Source organism: Podarcis melisellensis, assembly GCF_964234715.1.
Source record: "Podarcis melisellensis genome assembly, chromosome: 6".
NCBI classification, from domain to species: Eukaryota; Metazoa; Chordata; class Lepidosauria; order Squamata; family Lacertidae; genus Podarcis; species Podarcis melisellensis.
In genome coordinates this window covers 41,605,137-41,630,133 of record NC_138538.1, presented here as the reverse complement: position 1 = coordinate 41,630,133, position 24,997 = coordinate 41,605,137, and the positions used below count along the sequence as shown (strand labels likewise).

General features: G+C 44.5%; 1 protein-coding gene across 13 annotated transcripts in view; it reads right to left on the bottom strand.

Moving 5' to 3' along the window:
- PLEKHA6 (pleckstrin homology domain containing A6) overlaps positions 1-24,997 on the bottom strand; it is a 185,965-nt gene that overhangs the window by 81,730 nt on the left and 79,238 nt on the right. The window contains exon 1 of one of the 13 annotated variants that reach the window (XM_081914545.1): positions 18,517-18,539. The exons of the other annotated variants lie outside the window; for them this stretch is intronic. Coding sequence (XP_081770671.1) covers positions 18,517-18,524 — 8 coding nt within the window. The 5' untranslated portion in view covers positions 18,525-18,539. Of the gene's footprint in view, positions 1-18,516; positions 18,540-24,997 lie in introns of those variants that run through there. 13 annotated transcript variants of the gene reach the window in all.

Here is a 24,997-nt window from a genome sequence, read left to right as displayed (position 1 = left end):
GGGAGGAAAGTTAATAATGGAAGGAACAAAGACGCAAAAAGCCCTCAGCACACAAGGGCAGGGCGCTTCCGCAGCCAGCGCTGCCAGTCCTTAGAGCTGAGCTCCAGGAAGTAGGCGCTAGGAAAGACACATGTTAAATGGAATCTTCTTCATTTCAATTCTCAGGTGCTCCTTTTACATATACATTTTTCTCACCGTAAGCCTCAGCAAAGCATTTCAGCGGAGTTATGGTTTAAAAGTGACTCAGTTCTCTGATTTGCAAAATGTCACTAATGGCATCCTACAAATCGGAGAACCTAGTTGTACATCAAGAAAACACCCTCAAATTCCATAAATATAACATTTTTTAAAAAAAATCTACACAGGAAGTGCCTGTCTTTTGCTCACAGGGCACCGTTTAACTGAGCTGACTCTCAGCTGTTTAATATATGGTGGGTGAACATAAAAATCTCACCTGGTGTGGTGTAGTGGTTAGAGTGTCGGACTACTACCTGGGAGGCTAGGGTTCAAATCCCTGCTATGAAACTCATTGGGTAACCTTGAGTCAGTAATGGTCTCTCAGCCTAACCTACCTCACAGGGTTGTTCTGGGGATAAAATTGGGAAGAAGAGAACCATACTGTATATGCCACCTTGAACTCCTTGAAGGAATAAAATAAATGAGTAATAAATAAATAAAAACTGTAGTTTTACCTTCAGAAGAAACGTTTTCCCTGCTTGTCTAAGAGTTTTACTGTAATGTTAAACTGATTTGAGGGTTAATCACTTATTTTGAAGAGCAAATCATTACCCTGATTTTTAAATGTTAGCCTAAAAGAAACATTTGCATTTTTCAAAAAATAAATCTGATCATAACTTTAACCTTGGAACATATGCCCTCAGAATCTTATCTTAACGGATTCCAGATCTGGTTTTTAAAATTAAATTGGTTTATGACATTGGAAAGTCTGTCTGGCTAGTACAATATGCTCCTGAGCCCTACAGAGGGCAGCCTGGAGCAAATCCATGTTGTGCTGACAGCTAGGATTGATGCGGTTAACTGACCCTGGTCAACACCCCTATGTATAGTATATACACACGCACTAATGGAAACCATCCCTCAGAGCCTCCTCAGTTGCTGGAACGTCTGAGATTCTTGCATATCCAAGATAAGTCTGTCTGGAAGCAGGAGAAATAACAACCTAGCGGGGTTGCCCCCCCCCCCCGATGAAAAGCCATTGCAGTAGTGGAACCTGGTGTGTGCTAAATAAAAAAGAAGGATGTGTGCAAGTCCTTATCTATTCCCACTTTTCTCCTGACTGGGCTTGCCCGCCCAATTCCTGCCAGGTCCACGTTCCGGAGCTTTTCAGCATCCCCAAAACACAGAAATTATTTCCCTTTGTTCTGAAGAGGTGCTGAGGCCGTGATAAAATTCCAGCACATCCTGCAGTTGGCTTATGTTTAAAGGCACACGGTACATTTCCTCCAACTCGGCTCCAGGTTCATTTCAGGGTTCAGGCTCAACTGCTTCAAAGCAATGCAGAAAGGTCATGGCCACCCCGTGATTGGACAATTTCATGGAGGAGAAGGTTATTGATGGCCACAAGCCATGATAGCGATGCTCCGTCCCCATGTTTGGAGGCTGTAATGCTTCTGGATTCCAGCTGCTTCAGTCCTGCTTGTGGGCTTCCTACAGGCATCTAGTTGGCCACTGTGAGAACAAGATGCCAGACTAGATCAGCCATTGGCCCAATTCAGCAGGCTCTGCTTATGTTATTTTCAGGAATCCAGCATCCTCATCCAGCATCCTTGGGTGGTTGATGGTGGTCCAGCACCTTAACAGGTCCTGCTGCTATGCTAATGTCTACCCATAAGGAATGGAGATGTTAGACAACTGGGAACCGACCCATTTACTACCAAGTTCCAGAGCAACACTACTCTGTGGGCAATGAAAATGGCACCTAACTGCCACCTTATTGCACCACTGCTGCTGCCATCAAATCAACCCACCAACATACAAGGGGCCCATCAAGAATGCCCTTTTCTGAGGAGACCCTCAATCCTGGAGCCAGTCTCCCTTGAAAAGGATTTAAAAACCACCACGACAGAGAGGCCTCTGATCACGAAGCACTAGAAGACAGAATGGGTCTTGCAGCCTAAATTTTTCTGCAACCTTTGCAAAAGCAGAAACTGAAACTCTTTATCAGGAAGGTTCGCCTGTGTTTTTGACACACAGATCTGGACTGCCGTAAACTAAGGAGCCAGGATGGCTGGAATCCAAACCAATCTTGCGTGTTGGCTTCTCTCTTTGTTTTCATATCCTTTTATTCACCTCTCTCCTCTCCCTCCCTCCAGAATCCATATCGTTCCTCTGATTAAAGAGCTGCTCGCCTATTTGACTGCATTTCACTCAACTTGCTGCAATGCATTTGGTGGTGAAAAACTGATGGCATTAATCAGACTAAGTACTCTGGGGACTCAGGGGTTAAACCCTCCTGCTCTTTTTTTTTTATCAAAACCTGACCTGTATCCTGGAAATGTGCTGGCACCTGGTGACTTACATGTTGTTGTTGTTGTTTTAAAAGTGATAGGAATCTCCTATTGAATGTCCTTTTGCAGGTTTAAAAATAAGAATATAGCCACCCACTAAGATTTCTGTGTCATAAGATTGGAATCTAGACTCTCTTGGTGATTCTGTGACATCTTGGCCAACAGACTGAGCAGATAACACAAGATCTAATGCTTTAAAAGGATGCATCTTTACAACATCAGACAGAAATCCAGAGTGGAGCTGCCTCACAGGCATGAAGGAGGGGTATAACATTGTAAATGCAAGCCTTCACTGGCTCCATATTATTTGAAGGATGGCCTGGAACTAATTAGCACTTTATAGAAAGAGGTACTGCATGAAAACCATCCACTCACTGAGATGCTGCAGGCACAGGGAAGCTTCCAAGTTAAAGAGATATTCTCCTTTCTGTTTACAGAACTGTTGAGTATCCTGGAAACAGCTGGTGTATCATTTATGAACATTACACATGAATGCTCATAAAGCAGCAGCTGATAAGAGAATCGTGTGATATTGGTTCATGGATCTGCAGGCTCATCAATAAATGCAAGGCAGAATATCAAGTGATGCGATATCCCTTGCAACAACATGTGAGCAATTCCAGGCTCTCTGCCTGTGCTTCTGTCCAGCACACTTATGCAAATGACTTCATTTTTTCTGAAACTCAGCTCTTCGCCTGTATTTTAAGGGCTTGTGAAGATGAAAAACAGGGAGAGATTGGGTGGCAGGGAGAGAGAGAAGCGCCATTATAGCATAGCATTTGGGGCGATCTTGTACAAGATAGAGGGCTGTGTTTGCACATAATGCTAAGCTAAACAATGGCTTCATGAAAATGTGCAAGCTCCTGGGAAGGAGATTGCCTCTGCTTTGCTCCTTCCCGGGCCTTTTTGCTCTGGGCAGTGCAGCAGCTAAGCTAAGGTGCTATCTGGACCCAGGATCACAGTTAAGCTCTCTTTTCCTTAACCCTTGCTGTCACTTTGCTCTGTACCAGTAATGTCTCGGTATGCGATGTGGGAACAAGGAGGCCAGATCTATTGCGCTGCCCTTCCCCACCAGCTGCTCCTGGATGTGTCTGTGCCTTTGGGAAGCAGTCACCAATAATGCCTCTCCATGCATCCTTGCTAACATTTCCCACCGGAAGGAAAGCAAAGGCGACATCCTTGATTAAACTGATGGCACATATGGGAGGCGCTTTACAGAAAAACCGAACAATGCTGTACCTAATCCTCCTAAGCTGGTCCTCAGTACCTGCAACAACAAACCTACCCCACTGCTGTTGTTTCATTGCATGAAATCTGGTATTGGTGGGGAGAAACCCGTATCTCCTTCTCTACAGCGAGGATTACGAAGCCTCAGCATCCTGCCTCCACCTGGTACCAACCTGAAGGCATCTGCACAGCAGCTGCTTCTGGCTCCTTGAACAAAGGGGCACAGCCTGGGGCAGCAGGTTTAAGGCAGATAAACATACCAAGGAAAAGAAACAGACTCCCCCCCCCCTCGAAGTCTTTAGCCTGATAAAATGGCCAGGAGCACAAAGGGAAGGCTTTGTCTAGGCCAGGGAGAGGAATCAATCAGCAGAGAGCAGGGAAGGAGAGAGGTGGTGGATTTATTATATTCCATGAACGTACAATAATAAACAGACATCTGATTGCTTGCTGTTTCGTCCCCCCCCCCTCCCACCAACAGGCATTTATTACTCCTTGCCTGGAGTGCTTTTTAGCAGACAGAGGCAGCATCTTATCACTGGACATTGCTCAACCTATGCTCCTTCCCATCCAATACCACGGTCCGTGTCTTATTTATTTTCCCAAGGCAGATCGACAGGCAGCATGTAGAGGCAAGACCTCCCATCCTTGATCAGTGCATCGCAACCTCTGGGAGGCTGCTGTGAGAGAGGCGGATGGTCCTGCAGTCACAGTCTGCCTCCAGTCTCCTGCAGGGCCAGGCACTTACAGCTGGATCCTCTTTGCAAAGAACACAAACCTCATAGCCAAGGAGCAAGCTGTCGTGGCCGTTTGCCCGCAACAGAGCCCTGCCTGATTTATAGCAGCTGTGGAGCCAGCCTGCTGTGTCAAAGGGCCCTCCGCAACACCCATCACTTTAGGATCTGAGCACTTCTAAATTGTCCCATAAATCCTAAGGAAGTGGCTTTTCAAAGGTGTTCCATTCCCATTTACAGGGTTTCGCGACCATCTAGCCTAGCAGTAGTCAGGGAGAACATGACAGATGATGCCACAGAATTTGAAGTGTCTGAAAACAGGATCTCTATTATAGGGAGCCTGGAAATCTAACATTCCTTGCTGCCAAAGTACACTCGATATCACCCCAAGTTTGTGCTCATTTGAAATCCCAGCCATGCATGTCCATTTTGATGGATCCAGGCAGAGACACTATGAATGTTGATTCCAAAGTTGAGATTTTCAAGTGCAGGAGTCAAAGCAAAAATGTCAGTAACAGAAGACATGTGATTAGCATGGCGGGGGGGGGGGCAGGGATTCTTCAACTTTGTGAATTAAACCCAAATGGCTAAGTGGCTTGCACAAATAACTAGCCCTTGGGGAACATATTCATAACGTCTGAGTCATGCTACTCTGTTTCTCATTTATTCTGTCTTATTTTCATCTTTACCAGCTAGATGGATGACCTGATTTAGCAAACCCTGAGTTTTATAAAATGTTCATTCAATCTGGCAACCTTGCTCAACAGCAGGATATATACATCATTAACTCATCCCAAAGTATTAACAACTAAATTGAAACATTTACACTTGGCATTAAAGCACGTTCGCCTATGATATCTTACTCTCTCTTTTTTTTCTAACACCTGATCCAGCAATCTGGAAACATATATGAAGCTCCCCAGACTGCAGGGACTCCCCCCCTCCCCACATGTCAATTCATCTTATTTCTTTAAAGCAATTTACCAAAAAGGTGAAAACTAATAAAATAAACAGCTGATGCAATTGCATTGCAAATTCTGATAAAATATAGCCATTTAGCAATTCTAGTAGCTGATGTACAAAACCAGCCAGGTTAGGAAAAACCAAACAAAACAGATTAAACACTAAGAGCCTGCTGAACAGGATGAACTTAGCCTGACAGCTGAAAGATAGTAAAGGCGGTGTCAGCTGCCTCTCTGTTGGGCAGGCCTTAGCCTACTCCACAGAGGTTTGGCGGAGGAAGGAATTCTGCAAATGCCTAGGAAGATGTGTGCTGAGACGCCTGCCCTACTAAGAAAAGCTTGTTGTGGGAGGTTTGTTTGTGCACACAAGGATATAGGAGATGCCATCCAGCTGTGCATTCATTTCATCATCACCGCTATTATTCAATTTACTCATCACCTTACACTGAAGCTTCAAGGTGACATGCAGTTAAAACTGTACAAAACATAGCATCCAATAAGTTGCAATCAGTACACATGCATAATGTTTTATTGCATTTTTATGTATGTTGGAAGCTGCCCGGAGTGCTGGGGCAACCCAGTAAGATGTGTGGGGTATAAATAGTAAAATTAGCATTATGGAATGGGACATCCCTATTTTCATCGGAGAAATGTTGGCAGGTATGCAACTCTAATGGGTTCCCCCCAAAGAATCCTAGGAATGCAAGTCCATACAGCTGCAATTCACAGCACCTTTAACAAACTACAGGTCCCAAAATTATATGGCAGAAGCCATGCGCTATAAATGTACGGCATGGATGTGACCATATTTGAAAGCTGGGAATAATGGTTTATTAATGGGTGTTATTAATGGGAATGGAGGAGTGATAAAAGGACATCGGCTTATCAGGACATCTGAATTCAACTATATCAGGGTGGAAAACTTCAGGCTTGGCAGGGAGAACGTGGCCCTCCAAGCCTTTCTATCTGGACCCTGTCCCTCTACCCTAGCCACACATACCCCAGGACCTGCTCCATACCATACTAAGGCACCTTTCTATGTTATTTTGTTTTCTGTAGCTGAAGCCATTCCAAAGTGTGTGTATAGATGCCTGCAATTTTGGGCCAGAATGCAGTCTGTTTTGCAAAAGTGAGAGTCACATCTGTTGCTCTGCCATGTTTGCATCTAGATCTGCCTGTTATGAGCATGTGGCCCCCAGAAGGCTGTCTATGGAAGAACATGGCCCTTGGCCCCAAAGGATCTCCCACCTATATCATCAAAAGGAAGAGAGTCTGATACACTGAACCACCACATACAGGATTCCTAAGACAACGGCTAGTTTCCTGTAATGACCATTATGTCACTGGGGGTGGGGGGTGGGAAAGAAGCTGTCTGAGAATAACAGGACTGCCTTGTTGACGTTGCTCAAAGCGTATGTAGGTGGTGCTGCACCTTTCTGAGAATCGAGATACGAGGCAGCCAAGAAGATGTGGCTTGCCAAAAATTAGCTCAAGCGCCTGCTCGTGTTCTGGCTCTGTGCAAACATCATATGGCTCACAGGCCTTAAAAGCCTGGCCCAGGTATTGGCAGATTTTGGGGGAATTTTAAACATCACCATCTGCTGGACTTAAAACATTAGAAGGGAAAACAACAGCTAAATTCCATGTTCATTAAAGTCAAGCTGAACACTGTAAGAAGAAACCACAGGATGGAGAATTTTGGGGGGAGCACAGAAAAAAACAGACCTACAACAATAAAGCATCCTGCATCCGTCAAAGTGCGGTCTTGGGTTTGTTCCTGTGCAATATTATTGCTAAGCTGTCTTACTTTCTGTTCTGCACCAGCCTGTTAGATAGGGCCAGGCGGAATAGGCGGAAGGATAGAGGATGAAGACTATCAACAGCTGTTAGCTACAAGGGCTATGCTTTGCATCCACAGTAGACAGGATGCAGTATGCTTCTGAATAAGGGTTGCTGGAACTGCAGAAGGGAAGAATGCTCCTGTGCTCATGTCCTGCTTGTGGGCTTCCCACAGGCATCTGGTTGACCACTGTGAGAACAAGATGCTGGACTAGATGGGCCATGGGTCTGATCTAGCAAGGATCTTCTGAGGTTCTTAAGGGCTGTAGAGCAACTGCAGCGGCAGAGCAACTGCTTTGCATGCAGAAAGTCCTGGATTTAATCTCCCAGTATCTTTGGCTGGGGCACTAGAAAATACTCCCATCTGAAACCCTGAGAACCACAGCCCATCTTTGTAGATGATACTCAGCTAGCTGGACCAACTGTCCGATTTGGTATAAGGCAACATCCTAAGGGATGTTGTAATTACAAGTGAAGAACTGAACCTCGGGGATATGAACTTCCCAGAGATTACTGAGTGGTGACATTCTGATGTAATGCTAAATCATGTTTCAGCGCTATGCAAACAAGCCTAGCTTCCTGCCAGGAATCTGGGCTTCCTCTTCTTCTTTCTGCATATCACACTTTAAAAAGGTAAAGGGACCCCTGACCATTAGGTCCAATCGTGGCCGACTCTGGGGTTGCAGCGCTCATCTCACTTTATTGGCCAAGGGAGCCGGTGTACAGCTTCCGGGTCAGGTGGCTAGCATGACTAAGCCGCTTCTGGCAAACCAGAGCAGCACATGGAAATGCCATTTACCTTCCTGCTGGAGCGGTACCTATTTATCTACTTGCACTGGCGTGCTTTCGAACTGCTTTTCCCCTAACTTCCTGGGCTAGGCTAATTTACATGGTGCCAAACTATGAAGCAGGGATGGAGAATCTGCAGCCCTGCTGATGTTGTTGAACTACAGCTCTGATCATTCCTGACTGTCGGCCATGCTGGATGGGACTGATGGGAGTTGGAGTCCAACAACATCTGGTGGGACACAGGTTCTCCATTCCTTCTTTAATGCTACATCTGAACAGTGACCCAATTTCTCCATGCATTAAATAAGCGGAGAATGCTCAGATTCGCCAGTCTCTGTCTCTTTTTGTTTCCCAAGATATGAAAGATTGAATAGGACTATAACAGCCTGATATTTTAAAGGTTGGTCTTATGACTCTCTGTGGCTTCTCTTTTTTTCTCCTTAAGACTTAGAAGTACAGAGAAACTTCTTATTTTTTACAAACTTGGGACACATAAAAATCGCCCACAGTTTCTCTCACTGCAACTGAAAGAGCTGCAGGCAAGCAACACTAGTTAATAAGCCATCAATTTCTCATGACACACAGTTAAATTACCAGCTCAGTTGCTTCTACCCCATAAGGTGGAATCAGCATCCTGTGCCAAGCCCGGTGCAATTTCGGAGGGGCCCAACCTCTTCCAAGTCATCTCCCAAACTGCTAAAATTATGAAGTACTTTTTTGACTTTTGAACCTTCAGTTCGGATAAAGGGTGCTGGAGAGAACCTTTAAAAAATACTTGGGATGAAAAAAGAGTCTATGGGGAGAAATGGAAGGTAAAAATTAAATATATACTACTGTGTGTGTACAAGGGACGCGGGTGGCACTGTGGGTTGAACCACAGAGCCTAGGACTTGCCGATCAGAAGGTCGGCGGTTCAAATCCCCGTGCTCGCTCCCTGCTCCTGCCAACCTAGCAGTTTGAAAGCACATCAAAGTGCAAGTAGATAAATAGGTACTGCTCTGGCGGGAAGGTCAACGGCATTTCCATGCGCTGCTCTGATTCGCCAGAAGTGGCTTAGTCATGCTGGCCACATGACCCGGAAGCTGTATGCCGGCTCCCTCGGCCAATAAAGCGAGATGAGCGCTGCAACCCCAGAGTCGGTCATGACTGGACCTAACAGTCAGGGGTCCCTTTACCTTTTACTGTGTGTGTGCTTTTGTGTATGTTCAAAGGGTGTATGACTGTGTGTGCCCCCTCCCTCACCCACTACAGGATGTGGCCTCCAACAGTTCTCCATCAGTGTAAAACAGCCTTTGGCCAGAACAGATTTACCCACCCTACCCTACCCTACCCTAAAAGGACACCTAGGCTGATATCATCTTCCAAGAGACCTTTGTCCTGCTTTCAGGTGGTGAAATGTATCAGTGTGTCTAGCTATAAACCAGAAAGTTGGTGGTTCAGGTCCACCCAGGGATGGCTGTGGGCAGGATTCCTGCATGGCAGGGGGTTAGACTAGATGATCCTCAGGGTCCCTTACAACTCTATGGTCTATGAAAAACTAATTCCCATCTACCCTCTGCCTTTTTTAAAAAATACCCCATCCCAGTCTTTCCACTTCTTCACTTTGGTGTATGTGTACTATTAATTGTTTCAGTCGTTTCTGTTGCTTTAACTGACTGGTTTGTATGGTGGTGATGTTTTATGAATTGATACCTCCCTGGAACCTTTTAGGATCAGGTAGGCTAAGGCTACTAATAAAACAACAACAGCAAACAGCAAACACCATCCATAATGTCCCCCACCATCTTCTCTTGATATCAGGAACAGCATTCCCTCTCGTGAAACATAGGAACACAAGAAGATGCCCGGCAGCAGCGGTGCATGAGGTGGTGGTTGAAGCAGTAGCAGCACCCTCCTACTGGCAGTGGTAGCAACTGTGCTTGATAGGAGCAAGAGTTAGCTCAGTTGGTAGAGCATGAGACTCTGAATCTCGGGGTCATGGTTTCAAGCCCCATGCTGGGCAAAATATTCCTGCACTGTAGGGCTTCGACTTCCAACTCTACAATATGATTCTATGAATCTAACGACAGGAATGAGGTGGGGAGAAGATGACCCCCCCTCCACCACATGTTGCGGCTGCCTTATACTGGGGTCAGGCCACTGGGTCCAGCCAACAGGTCCATTTAGTTCAGCACTATCTATGTTGAATGGCAGCAGCATTCCAGAATTTCAGACAGGAGATGCTTCTAGCCTTACCAGGAGATGCTGGGAATTGAATTTGGGACCTTCTGCATGCACTAGGGTGTTCCCCTTCTACCAGGAGGTTTTGCAAACAACACATTCCTGAAAAACAAATATCATTAAACAAAGCAAATGTCTTCCTACAAGTTTTCAAGGTACAGGGAAGCAACCCAGTGCACTTTTGGTTTTTATCATGTTGGCAGCATTGGCTTCACAAAACAGCCAGCTTTGCACAACACAGTGAGCTGAACTGTGGCTTACCAGGAATGCACAACTATGCAGGTTCCCAGAGAGGAGCTCGCAGCCAGTTTGCTCCTTCCCAGTCATTTTTTTACTCCAGCGTGTTTTACTGAACTAAGTCTAGGTTTGGCTTAGGTTGCATTCCAACCGCACTTTATTCTGTCTTCCCATTGTTTCCTTACCTGTTGATTTTTGTGTTTTAGGTGAGCCTTCACACCATTTATAAGCCACTTGTGGAAATCTAGCAGAATATAGCTGAAGCTCAGGGCTTCTTTCTATGTTATTTTTTTTGGGGGGGGGGGGGAGGTTCAAATTGCAACCCTGTTAGCTCAGAAAATCATGAGAGTTTTGTGTTGACAATGGGGGTAGTATTGCAGCCTACAAATTCTTTCCAGCCATTTAAAATGTAGTGTGATGTGGCAGTTTATCCATCAAAAGCCACAGTTCCATAATGCAACTGGTACTGCAGTGCAAATGGAATATTGTGACTGAAGCACCAGCATGATAACCAGAAAGACTCACACAACAAACCCCACATCTGAATGCAGCCTTAGCAAGTTTTCCAAGCCCAGGTTCATGGTTAATCTCACTTCTCACTAATCAGGAGCTTCAGCCAAGAACAAACCTTGGTTATGACTTAGAGTTAGTGAGAAATCTCAACCACAAACCTGTATTCAACTTCTGCTGCCAGATTCTAGACATTACTGCTGTACTTCTACTGCTTTCATCAAACAAGCCACTATAGATCTGCGTCCAAACAATTGTTCACTACACAGAGCTTGCACACTTGTTGCTCATCTGTTGTAGTGAATTAGTAGGGTGCCCCCAGTCATCCTTTTTATTCTGCATTCATGATGATTTGTTCTTATGATGGTAACAGAGCACTTATACGTGATCTCACTTTCCATACTGCTTGCACCTGCAAATGTTTCGAGGCAGACACACTGCTTCATTTCCAGTCAGTGTATGTCCTGTTGCTTCCTGCTGCATTCCTGCAACTTTTCTGACCACAAATGTTTGTGTGTGTTTTGGTTCTGCTTTTGTTGCACTATATAGCACAAGAGGGCCTCTACAGGTGGCAATAATGTGGTAATACTGGGGAGGCTTTGCAGGTCAGCTAATAAAGTGAAATGATGCATGGAAGGTCCACTATAAATGCACCACAAATGGACTATTATTCCATTAATGGCATGTTGCAGAAGACATGTTGCCTTTCACTATCACTACACCAGGTTATTGCGCCATAACCTCAACGTGCCATAGCTGAAATCAACTGGGGATCTCTGAGGGACGGCCTCAGAAGATTGGAGGTGGTTGGCCACCCAGCTAAGCTCCTCTGGAAGGCTCCAGCCTTCCAGGTGGTCTCCAAGGTTCCCCATTTAGGCAGGTCATTTTTCTTTTCACGGGCAGAATGCAAACCGCATAAGTACAGAAAATCCCTCCTCTCTGTTTCCAATTGTCCAACGCAAACAAACTCCAAACCCCAGGCCCCGGGGCAGCTATGGAAACTCACACCACAGTGCAGCCACCCAGAGAAAGAGACGCGAGTGAGGCAGAGAAGCTGGCCTTTGTCCTTCCCCTCATGGGAGGCAAGGGGTGGTTCAGCCTTCCTGGATTTCAGTTCATGCATTCCTGGGGCCACTAACTACGTTTAAGGCAGCGAGACTGTAAAAACATCACCAAGAAAGTTAAACATCTAAGTGAGCCAAGACAACTTCCAAAAGGGCAGCTGAATTCTTGCATCACTTATAGATCATAGAGGGGTTGTGGAACAGAGGTAAAAGCAGGAATCTTATGCCACCCTGGCCTTCGGTGCCATCAAAACCAAAGTCTAGTCAAAACCCAGAATTTTGATGTGATCCACAAGCTAGCCAGATTCTGGCTAAATCAATCACAGCTGCACTCACTCACTCTTTGCATGGTTTACTCACACACTAGGGTGGTCTTTTCCTGGACTCAATGGCTGGGCGCATTCCTTAATGCAGTTTCCCATTCCTGCACCATGGGCAATAGCGTGGGTAGGAAGAGGATATAGGGATGAGTGGGCATCACTTCACAGATTGCATTTCACAAACTTCCAAGACCCAAAGCACTCCCCCCCCCCAAATAAAAATAGGAGGGACACTTCGCTCTTAAAGACCTTGTTATTAGAGCATGTGAGAATAAGCCACTCTCCAAAGAGTCTGCCTCCTCTCCTTTAGGTTAGCATGGGTATGTCTGCAACAGAGGCAGCTCGAAGGAAGGGGATTGGTTAAGTTGGCCCCCACCAACAGCACAGGCCCAGTGGGGCACAGAGATTGCATTTCTCCACTCTGGCTCAGGGTGGCCAGGAACCTGCCCACCCATCCACAGGATCCACTGCTCTGTGCAGGGAAGGCGTGCAGGCTATTCTCAGTGCCTCAGTGGGGAAATCCAGACCCTAGCATGCCTGGGGGTGAGGGGGCTCCCCACTCAGCAGGTGGCACTATTAGAAGCATTGAATGATTTGGGGCTCAGAGGGGAAAAAGACAGAGAGAGCCCGTGAGAGTTTCAGGAGGAGGAAAAAGGCAGGAGGGGAGGAAGGAGGCAGAAGGGAAGACTGCAAGCAGAGGGAGAGAGGCAGGAAAGCAGGCAGACAGATGGAGCAATGGAGGAGGAGGAGGGAAGGCAGAGTAGAGAGGACCTGACCCCGATGGCCACAGAGGAAGTCACTGGGCTCGTTTCAACCCCAGAAGTTGCCTTCTAGGATACCTACTGAGGAGGCCTGCATAGAGCAACAATTCTAAAGAAGTTTGTCAGGGAGCCTCCTTTGAGTCTGGGCAATAGTGCTGTATTTCTGAAGCAGAGATTATTCCATCCCATCTAAGACAGCAAGAGTGGGGAATCTCTGGTCCTGGGGTCAAATGCGGCCATCCAGGCCTCTCTATCTGGCTCTCTGAATTCTCCCCAGCCGCATGCTGTTTCCCCAAACCCTTCACCAGGCTTGTTTCACACCCTCCTGGAGTGTTTTTGCCTGGCTGGAATGTGTCCTTGAACTCTGATAGTGACTCTTGCTTGTCTGGATAGAGGATAAAGACAGGTGGGCGGGTGAGTGTGTGCAGGCACTGGTCTGCTATACAAAGCTAAGGTTTACATTCATTGCTCCACTCACTTTCCCCATTCCATTCCTCTTTTTCAAACCATCTGCAAAATGTTGCCCTTACAGTTGCCCTACAGTTGCAAACTAAATTGAAAGTGGGACCACAGGTGGCTGCCCCAATATCATCATGAGCACGTATCATCATGAATGCACAATAAAGAGGATATTGGATCTGGAGGTGCCCTTTTCTCCATTAAAATGAAAAGTGGGGTTAGGGAGTTTTGAAAGTCCTGTGGGCTTTGCATTTGCCAGGAGAGGGCACAAAACACACCCATTAGCGGAAAAGCCATTATGGTTTCTGTCATGCACTCTTCTCCCCACCAAAAATAATAATTTAATTTTTAAAAAATCATTAGCATTTTTAATGGGCTCTTCTCTGTTCATAACAACAGCAGCTCCTCTATGCTGTGAGGGTGGGAAAAGTGCTATTGTCATATCCATTTAGTTATTGAACTAACCCTCCCAGTTACTCCAAGCCACACAGGAGAACAGATCGGACTGTAGTGTTGGTTTTGTATCTTAATTGTTAATTTCCCCTGTGCAAGAACTGGCATGTTCAACACGTTTTGGGAATTCATTTGGCATTCAGTATTCTGGCACCCAGTGGGTTTTGCCTTCTGTATGTTCTTTTTCCCATGCTCTCCTTCTGTTCGGAGGCATGTAAAATACCAGGAGGGATTAGCATAGTGGGGAACCTCCAGACCTCAGGCCTGAAAGGGTTTTGCAGGGCTGACAATCAGCTGTCAAACTTTGCTTGCCAAGAGGACAGAGGAGAGAAGGATTAGCAGGGCAAGGGAAGAGGGAGTTCCTGCATGGAAATTAAATGATGGATACACTAAAGCTACCTGCTACTGCTCAGCGAGCACTTTTGCCCACCACTGCCAGATAAATCCACCAGGGTCCACTGCCAGGATTGGGCTCACCAGAACTCTCACCTAGAGCTGACCCTACAAATGTATGTACCATAAATTGGGGGCACAGTCTGCTGCCAAAAAGCCACTTTTTCCTCCCACCCCCACCATGTACGGTACATGTTAATTTTATCATACACAAACATCTATAAACATCTCTGCCTGTTTATGCATATCTTTAATAACTGTGGCTCAGTGAAAGAATGGGCCAAAGGAATCACTCATCTAGTCAGATGGCTGTTTAAAGGGTTCTTCAGTGGTTAAAGTCCCTCTCTGAAAACCAGTGCGCCCAGGATGCACAACCCTATGAAATCTTGCAGTACTGTATATTTGAACTCTCCTTGATCCCTAAGCTGGAGTGTGGCCCTCTCTGCATGTTGCCTCTGTTAAATGAGCACTGGAGAAGCCAGTGTTTAGGACTTTGCCAACTACTGTCTCATCAGTTTGCAGGGAATCAGGCAGAGATCCTCCCATGATTGATTCAACACAACATCAAAGAAGGGAGCATGTTTTGCGGTGTCACCTAAACATTAGGGAATCCAGGCATGGCAGCTCACAAGCACCACTCTGCTTCTCTCTGGATTTCTAGTTCAGCCCAATGCCTTTTGGATGTTTTTTGAAACATCTGGATTTCTTTTCTCATACAAGTATGCCAGAGAGAAAATGAGGCACAGCTGTTAAGTATGTGGGCACTGGCCCCGTTATGCAATTGATCAAAGGTCGAGAAGGGATCCCACAGAGGCTTGCCTGTGTGTTTGAACAAGTGCTCACACTAAGACCTGATTCTCCAAACAGATTTCTTGCTCACATGAGCAGTCCTGACTTTAGTGAATGAACATAAAGTGTGATAGGGGTGTGGGGGGTGTCGTGAATATAACTGGCAGGCAATGGGTTTTCCCAGCTGCCTCAATAACAAACATTGCTGCTAGCCACATCCACAACCAGCAGGTTTGTACATCATTGCTTGTGTAGGTTATGATGTGAACCATAATATGTTCATGTACAGTTGTCACATGGCTGCTTACCTCACTCCCTCTCTGGATTCCGGTCCAAAATCTGCTAGCCAAGCGTTGCTGCTTCTCATGGGCAGCTGCTGGTGGAATATATTTTCCTTCAAAACCCACTGAAAGCATCATTGTTATCAATCATTAACAGCACCTATGCTGCCAGAAAGCTTTAACCTCTTGACTGCAGGGTTGCCCTGAAAGGCAAAGCAGACAGGCATGATTTGAGCCATGCTTACTTCACCTTTAAAAGAAATCCAGACCCTTGCAATTCTTTAGAACAAAGGTGATGCATACAAGCCCTCCTCTCTTCGTTTGAAGTTAAGGCATCACAACAGCAAGGCAACTATGAGCTGGTGCAAACCAGCTACATAACCACCTTTGAGAAAGCTGTTCTCCAGATCACACACACAGTGGACCCAACTCCACTTAGAACCCACTCTTCCTTCAAAAGAGCCTTTCAATCCCACAACAACTTTGCAAAGCAGACAGACAGGGTGTTGTTGTTTTTTCAAAGCCACCCAGCTGCATAGCTGAGCAGGGATTTTAGCATGGCTGTCCCCCATACAAGCCCAGCCCTTCAACCACAGCACTCCACTGGCTCTGGAATTTGTCACATTCACCAAGTGCAGTTTGTCATGCCACACATCCTCACCCCCTGAGAAGGTTTCAATCGGCGTGAAGGTTTCAGCTGGTGTGCAAATTCTATGGCTTGTGCTCTTGGCAAATGGCTCAGTTTACGCATTTGTCGTGTGCATTGCGCAATCTGGGCAGGAGTCAAAAACAACAACACACTTAGCAACAGCTAGAGATAATCTAGCCTCAAGGCCACATCTGGGAATGCCTTGGGCTAACAGGCTGACATATCTCCTCTTTGCTCTCAAGATAGGAAGATGCCTTTGCCTAACTCTCACGGGGAACATTGGCCCATCTCCTACCCTGGAAAAATCATCTTCTAAATGCACCATAAAGAACAACACATTTATTACTGAATAAACTTTTATGGACAGGAATCTACTTCATCAGATGCATGAATTTTTATCATCCATATTGACAGATTTCTACTTCATACAGCTAAATCTGATGCCTTTTAAAGCAAAAACGTCCAGTGTGTTAGCTATATGAATGCTGTCTTCCATTAATTGCATTGAGCCGTAAATCTATTTCCCTGAGTTTTCAACAACCAAAACTACAGCTGCAGATTAATTCCCCAAACTGCAGCTTTCTACTGTCAGCAAGGACCTTGGGTTGTTGCTGTTTTTTAATCTATGTGGGAAAGGCATGTCCATTTCCCCTCCCTCCCCAAATGCTCAGAAATTTATTCCCAAAACAAGAAGGCGGTTGACCACAAGGCTGCTATAACCTAAACATATATAAATGGGGGGAGGCACAACAGCAAGCATCACTGGCACATCGCATAATGTTCAGATTTTTATATAATCCATTTCACTTAACAAGCCATATATGGAAGTTTAGACGGACTCATTGGAAAAGGTTGCGTGATAAATACGGCCTTAGAAAAGCTTCAAACTGGAATATGGCGTCTAGCAGAGGTGGCCTGGAATAGCCCACAATCTTCATTAGGCCTGCACATGTATATTTGCAGTTCTGATGAGCAGGTTCTCAATGCTGATGCTGCTGATTCACCTATCATTGAACACTGATATTGCTGCTTTGTATCTTTTTTTTTACCATTCAGTACTGTTAGCCAGCCTGAGGTCTCTACAGAGCCACATCCTGGAAGGAAGAAAACCAAGTGAGGCTTGGTCAAAGGAGTCAGCCTCTTTTCTTTGGCCTTAGTCCCACCCCGGCCGTCCATCCCTTGTCCTCCCTGGCTGAGGGTGGGTCAAATGCCAACCCAAGCAGGTGGGAGGTACCCATCCAGGTGAGCCCCTGCTCAGTGCTGCAAACCCCGCCCCCCTGTAGAGAAGGGAGGGCGGAAATTGGCAAGACATAACTCGTAAATCAACCAATCAGTTTTAACTTATTAGTCCAGCTTCAATGGTAGTCAAATTTAAATGAGTAACATTCTGTGTTTATTACTGCAGTCACAGCGCTCTGAGAGGAAGGAAAACAAACAAGCCCCAGAGTTGCTCAATTGCAGGTTGCATGATTAATGCAAATGCAAGCCTTTCTAAAACACTGCCTATTGACTGGTAACCAGCGTTTGATTACCCAAAGTGTAAAATTGCTGCAGCAGATCAGCTGTCAAAGACCAATCAAGCCAAGCAATTACCTAAGAAAGGGAGGCAGGCATCAAAGCGACAGTTTGTCACTTACACAAATTGTGTCAACAACACTCCCTCAAATTCTGCCTGTACCAGTGGAATCAGCAATTCCATTGACTGGGGAAAGTGTTCCTTTCAGTTCAATTCCCACCTCTTCCAGAGCCAAATCTCATAAAGTCACAGTTACTTGTCTACAGAACTGGGTGGATATAGGTGTGCTGAGTCTTTGAGTTATCCTAGTTTTGGAGTGATAGCTATCTCTGCCCACCGCCCCCTTGAGTATCAATTTCTCAGTTTGCTAAATGTGAGGTTTTCACTGCAAAATATTGCAAAACTATTGCAAAACTTTGGCAGTGGTTTGGAGTGAATTGGACAAACAATGTTGGAACCCCCAAATTGATGTATCAATTCCTCAGTTTGGGGGTGCTGCAGAACCTGGGGCTTTCACTCCAAACCCTGCAAAATGACTGCAAAACCCAAATTTCAGATTTCATAGTTAATGAAGCTATCATAGAGATAATTAGGAAAGGATTAACTGCTGTCCCCCAGCACTCCCTGGCCCTAATCCCATTTGGAAGATCCTGTAACTACTACAAACTAAAGAAAAAGAAAACAAGAGATAGTCCGATCATGGATCTCACATCTTACTCTGCTTTGTCCTGTTAACAAGTCTCATAGGGAAGTATACATGAAGCTGCCATATAAATTGGTTCATCTACCTTAGCATTGTCTAAGCGGCAGTAACTCTGCAAGGTTCAGACAACAACTCTTTTCCAGCCCTTTCTGGGGACACAGGAACTGAACCTGGGGCATGCACCTGTTAACCTTTATCTCAGAAGACAGTTTCCCATCTGTACACTGGGAATACAAAAACAATAAGTATTAGAAGTCACCCAAGAGTTGGCCCTACTAAACATCTTCCAGGATAATAATGCCCACTCACATCATAAATAGCTCATAACCCACCTACTCTCAGCAGCCAGAAACATCATAGCCAGACACTGGAGAGACCTGTCAGGAGTCAGCATGGACCAATGGTACCAAATAGTATGGGAAACAGCCTTATTAGAAAAACTAACCAATAAACTGAAACGGACACAGGGACAAATAGAAGAAGACGCCTTATGGCTCTCCTTTATCACATACACAGCCCAACAAGACAACAACAAGAATCCACCAACAGAATACAAATCAAAAACAGCATACCTGATTCAAAAACACCCACCCACCCCACTCACACATGAAAACAAAGTTCACCACAGTCAATCACAAACAAACTGATCTGTAGAAAATGTAACTTGAAAAAACAGACATTGCACATACTTTTGTAAACCAAGAAATCTTTAATAAAAAATATGTTGTTTTTTAAAAAAAGCGAACAAAATGTAGAAATAAAGAAAGCCTTTTGCCAATTTTAGTCAGTGTTTACATAACTGACAAAAGCAACAACAACAGCAACAATTTTAGAAGACCTACCTCCTTGTCCAGAATAAAAACTGTAAAAGTTTTCAGAATCCACTTAAGTTTTACTCAGGTGAGTCAGCTGAAAACTGCGTACACCTGAATTAGAACCCACAGCAGACAAAAACAACAACTGCAGGGGCTGGATAAACTGCAGATACCAAGAACAATCCTGTCTGGAACAGGCTAATAAAACCAAAGCCCTTTCACACAAAAAACAGCTTCAGAATTTGTCAGTAAACACATTTTATAGGCCTCCCTGGTGATTGAGAAGAGGAAAGTCAGCTATAAAATTATTTATTTGGCCCTATTACCATAGCATCTAAGCATCTGCCCACTCACTCTGCTAAATATTTATTCTCACCACGCCCCTACAAGACAGGGCACTGTTGAAAAAGTGTTCTGTGGAAGCAGAGTAACTTGGCCAAGATCTATGGAGTCTCGTATCGCTGTTCCATTTATTGTTTATTGTTTTTGAGAGAGAGATTGAAATTATGCTGCACTTTCTTTAGTTGCAGTGTATACAAATATTTTCCCTTCAGACTCCACTTCCTTTTTTACCAGCACAAATGGAAGCAGCTGGTGAATTGCATGTGTCCCGTGCAAACCCCTCCTAGCACCGCTCTTGCTAATGAACTCTTGTGTGTGACATAGTTATGCATCTGTTAGTAGGGACCAACAGAGATATTTTAATCATCATTCAAATGTATCACCAGAAGAAGGCCGCTTCTGGCTCGAAACGCTTTGGACCCAAACAATCTTCAACATGAAACATAAAGACTTATATATCTTTGTGGTTTAACACTTTTGTTTAATTTGCAACCATACAGAATGCAAGACAGGTTGCCATAAACCTCTTGCGACACTTTCCCAGAGGTCACAGTACCAGTAAAAAAGGGCCCAAGCTAAGCAGTACAGGATCTGCCTTGCACTCAGATGGACCCAAATTCAATCCCTGGCATCTTCAGGTAGGGCTGGGAAAGACGGTTAGTCTGAAATCCGAAGGAGCCACAGCAGAGAATTCTGAGCTGAGTACAGTGGTCACATTGGAAACTACTTCTGTTGTGGCATTATTATTATTATTTTATTATTTATTGAATTTATATACAGTGGTACCTTGGGTTACAAACACCTCGGGTTGCAAACACTTCAGGTTACAGACTTGGTTAACCCGTAAGTAATACCTCAGGTTAAGAACTTTGCCTCAGGATGAAAACAGAAATCGCACGCCGGCATCAGCAGGAGGCCCCATTAGCTAAAGTGGTACCTCGGATTAAGAACGGTTTCAGGTTAAGAACGGACCTCCAGAACGAATTAAGTTCGTAACCAGAGGTACCACTGTACCGCCCTATACCTGAAGGTTTCAGGACAGTTCACAGAACAAAATCAGAATATAAAACCACCTTCAATGGTACACACATGCTCCCATTGCTAAGGCTACACACGTACTATATGCAGAATGAGTAATTACACTCAAAATGACATCCTCTCCTTGCATATCTCCCTCTAGGGAGCACATCTCAGGGCAATGCTAGGTCACAAACTAAAAAGTGCTCAGTAGTACACTGCTTGTTTTCATTGGAAACTGCAATATGGCAAACCTGACCACAACTTTTGGGCACCTAGTCAACATTTTAACTAACCGGAAATGCCTGGAGTCCTCAAAAGGCTTCCGATAAGCTGCCATTCACAACAGAGGCTGATAGTGTTTGGAAGGGACCCAAAGGCTCATCTAGTCCAACTCCCAGGGAATGCAGGCATAACCAGCAGAGGTGTTAACTGAATGGGAGCCGCAGGACTTTTGACTAAAGAGAACTTCAGGTCGGTGTTCAGGACGACTAATGCAGACAAGTGTAATGATTGCAAGATAAAGCACAGGGCAGAATTGAAATCAAGGAGCTGCTTTGGGACTGGAAAAACAGTGTGTTCGTGTGTGCATACATGTGGAGCTGGACACATAGGTCTCCAAGTCCAGAAGAAGAAAAATGAGACTGTGCACTCGGTTATCAAGAAACAACTATAGAAAACTTCAGATGACAGCAGCAGAAATCACAAGACCAGGCTGAGATGCATCAGCAGAGTAAAGAAGAAGGGAGGAGCCCCGGGTTGAACTAATGGGGCAAGTTGCCACAACGGAATCAAAGTGTCCTACCAGAAGTGTGTGGGCGGGCTTTGCCTGCAATTTTCAGCCGGCCTGCCAGTCCTCATTTGGAGAAACAAGCCTCCAAAAAAGTTCTTAAAGGCATCAAAGGAGAGTATGGTAGGGGGAGGAGGGAGAGGAGAAGCAGCTGGATGCTCTCACCCTCCTCCCTGCCACGGACCCAAACGCTGCGTCTCTTCTGGCTTCAGCCCTACGTGCCCTTGAGCTGGAATCAAAGCAGCATCCCATAAATCCTGCTTCTATGTGTCAGATCAGCTCCTGGCTTACAGCCCAGCCACAAGCCCCACCGCCCAGGAGGCCAGAGGACAAAGAGAGGCTAAAACTTTGTAAACACTGTCAGAAGGACAGAGAAAGTTTCCCCAAATCTCTGGACAGAGGGAGGTTGCACCAATGCAGACAGAATTCATGCTCAGGGATGTAATAGTATGATACAGTTATGTTTCAGCATTATAGAGTGCATTTAAGAGTGCAAAACACCTCACACTCTATTACCTCAGTAATCCTACAACCCTGTGAGGTAGACAAGTATTATTGTCCACACATGCCCAAGTCCATTCAGCGAGTTTCCAGAAGTAAAAGTGCACATCACCACCTCACAGATCATGCTCTTAACTACTATGTTGCTTCAACTCTATAGAGAACCTTCCTGATCTTGTATTTCAGTGGTGTTGCAGAGGAAAATGTCTAACCTACTGGTCTTTTCCAGTTGGTGTTCTCATGGGAAATCTGGAGTATGGTCACAGCTATTTTTCTAGAAAAAGAGGTGCCAGAACTCCCCATGAACGCCTCCCTTGTTCTCTTATAATGGCAATGGCGTCCCCCTGAAAGGTGCTGGAACTGAGTTACGGCAAGTTCCCCCTGAAAAAAAGCCCTGGGCCTGATTAATAGGATCTAAAAGTCAGTGGATATGAAACCAATAGAAAATCTATACATAAACATGAAAATTTACTTTGCACAGGAATTCAGGTGCTATCAATGTCCAATAGTCCCAGGTATCTTTGCTCCATGACACGAGGTAACATGTTTGCAGGTGCTGAAAGACACTGAAAGCACTTCTGCATCAAAGTGGTTTTTCCCCCAAGTCATACGTATACCAGTTCAATGCACCCAAGGGCAGAAAGCATCATGATACTGCTGTCTTTCCAGATTTTCTGCCTGTTGTCCACACTCCAGAGTGGAAACTCTGAAAAATGAAGGTGGCATTTTAGCAATGAGAAATCCTGCAGTCGGTCGTGCCTTGTTTTCCCAGAGAGTGCTTCCTGCACTTGGAGATATTCACTGAAGTGTAAACCTGGATTGTGGGAAACTTCCTGTGCGGCCCCACCCTGAAACACCTAGCCAAGATCCCACACTGTTAAGAGCAGAGAACAAAGCCAGATCTTCCAGCTCCAGGATAAGGACTAATCTGTTCACACTATCGCCTCCCCATAATCAGTAGAAATTTGTGGCATGAGCAGTCAGTTCACTTGACAGAAAAACAACAAAAGGACAAAGTCAGATGGCACAAGAAGAAGAAGAAGAAAGGATTCATTAAACATTGTATTTATTTGTTAGCGCTGACTGCAAGAAATTGGCTCTGCCCGTTATTTGTGTCTCTGTTGAGTGATGCAGCCATCCTTTGAGGTGTAGTTCATTGGACAACTAGTCTAACCCTTAATTTCACAAACTAAGGCCCCTTTCAGAAGTACTTCAAACCCTTTCACCAGTGCTCAGTGTAGAAAGATAAAATCTGTTGCACACTGACCCTCATGCAGACTTAGCCCTCAAGCAGGTTTATGCCTTTCATTACAGGCTTAGGGTGGCTTAGGAAGGAAAAGTCCTATTAGATCACAGAGTACTCTACTCATATTATCTATCATTGTTCTTAGTGGGTGTAACAGTTACTATGTTTGGATTGGAGTGTCCCTGACTTTGTTTGCAAGTGAAGCAAATCTTCAAATTCAAGACAGTCCTACCAAAACAAACAAACATAGCTTCCTGGCTTATTTTTTTATTGTTTTAAAATATGTTTATTTTCATTGTATTGCGTTCTTTGTACACTGCTTATAGACAATTGTAGTTAAGAGAGATATAAATTGTCTAAGTAAATAAATAAACCTGAAGCCCTAAAACTTACGTAATAAATAAACTGCACTTTTTTAAAGTACCATAGCAGTGTTTTATGGAAGAGAAATACATAGTGAAACAAGATGGATAGCTGCACCTCTTATAATTCCCTCTTTTATACAACTGTCCTTTTTTCCACCTAGCCACCCTACAGCCTATCATATGCGGTAGGAATGTAAGGTTATTAAAAGCTTCTGGGAAATGATATATAATGAATTGTAGAAAATATTTAAACTGACCTTTGCAAAGAAACCAGAAGCTTTTCTACTAGGTATAATAGGAACAGTAATTCCCAAAGAACAGAAGAAATTATTTATGTAGCCCAAAGATGGAAATAAGAACAGTTGCTAATAACAGAAGAATGGCAATTAAAACTTATGGACTATGCAGAAAGGGCAAAACTGACGGCAAAACTCAAGAGACTTTGACAATGGGAAGTTTAAAAAAGAATGGGGGGAAATTATTGTGTATGTGCAGAAATACTGTAAACGAGTTGGTACATTGGCAGGTTTAAATTAAGCACTTGTGAGTAGTAAAGAATTAGAGAATGTAAAGGTGTAACAAGTGGATAAAAATGATAACAAAATGCAGAGAATGATGTAAGATGTAAAGAACCAGTAGAAGGGGGTGGAAGGAAGTATTGAGGTTTAAAGAACCTCAAAAGGAGGTTTGTAAAATAGTAGGATTTTTTATTAGAAGCATTAATGTTAGATGGTGGTTTGAATTTTATATCCTTATTTTATTGATTATTATTTGGGGGGGAATTAAAAATTTATTTACAAAAATAGAGAAAAATTCTTTTTCAGCTAGAGCATCAACAGGTCAGGAAGAGGAATGCGACCTGCATTTTGGGAGTCTTGAACCCTTTCACTTTTTGTAGACATTGTAGCACAGAGTTATTGTGCTCCAGCTGTCATGGGACAGAGTTCCCTTGCAATAATAATCATAGTCATAAACATTTCTTTTTTATTTTTCATGAGCTCCAGCCTATCAAACCTTATGCTACAATAAATCTGTCAATGGTAAAGGTGCTACAGAGGCTACAAAAATCTTTGTTGGTTTTACCTGGCTGGATTTTTCTTAGAAGTAGCTTACAGATTTACAATCAATAAGACATCTTCCCTGTTTGCAGAATCCCTAAAGGACATTTGAGAAACACTCATCTGTGCAATATTGTGAATGAAAAGCACAACTTCCAGTTCTGTTTCTGGCTTGGGCCTGTCTCATCCATGCAAGGGACAGGCAATGTGGTGCGCCCACCAGATGTTGCTGGACTCCAACTCCCATCATGGCTGGCCATTGGCCACGCCAACTGTGGCTGATGGGAGTTGGAGTCCAACATCATCTGGAGACTAACCCTGATCATCTATGCAAAAAAAAAAAATTAATGTGTGGCACGTTTTAAAACACCCCTTTGTTACTCACTGCAAGGAGTTTCCAAAAGACATGAATCAATGAGGCAGGTGCCCATA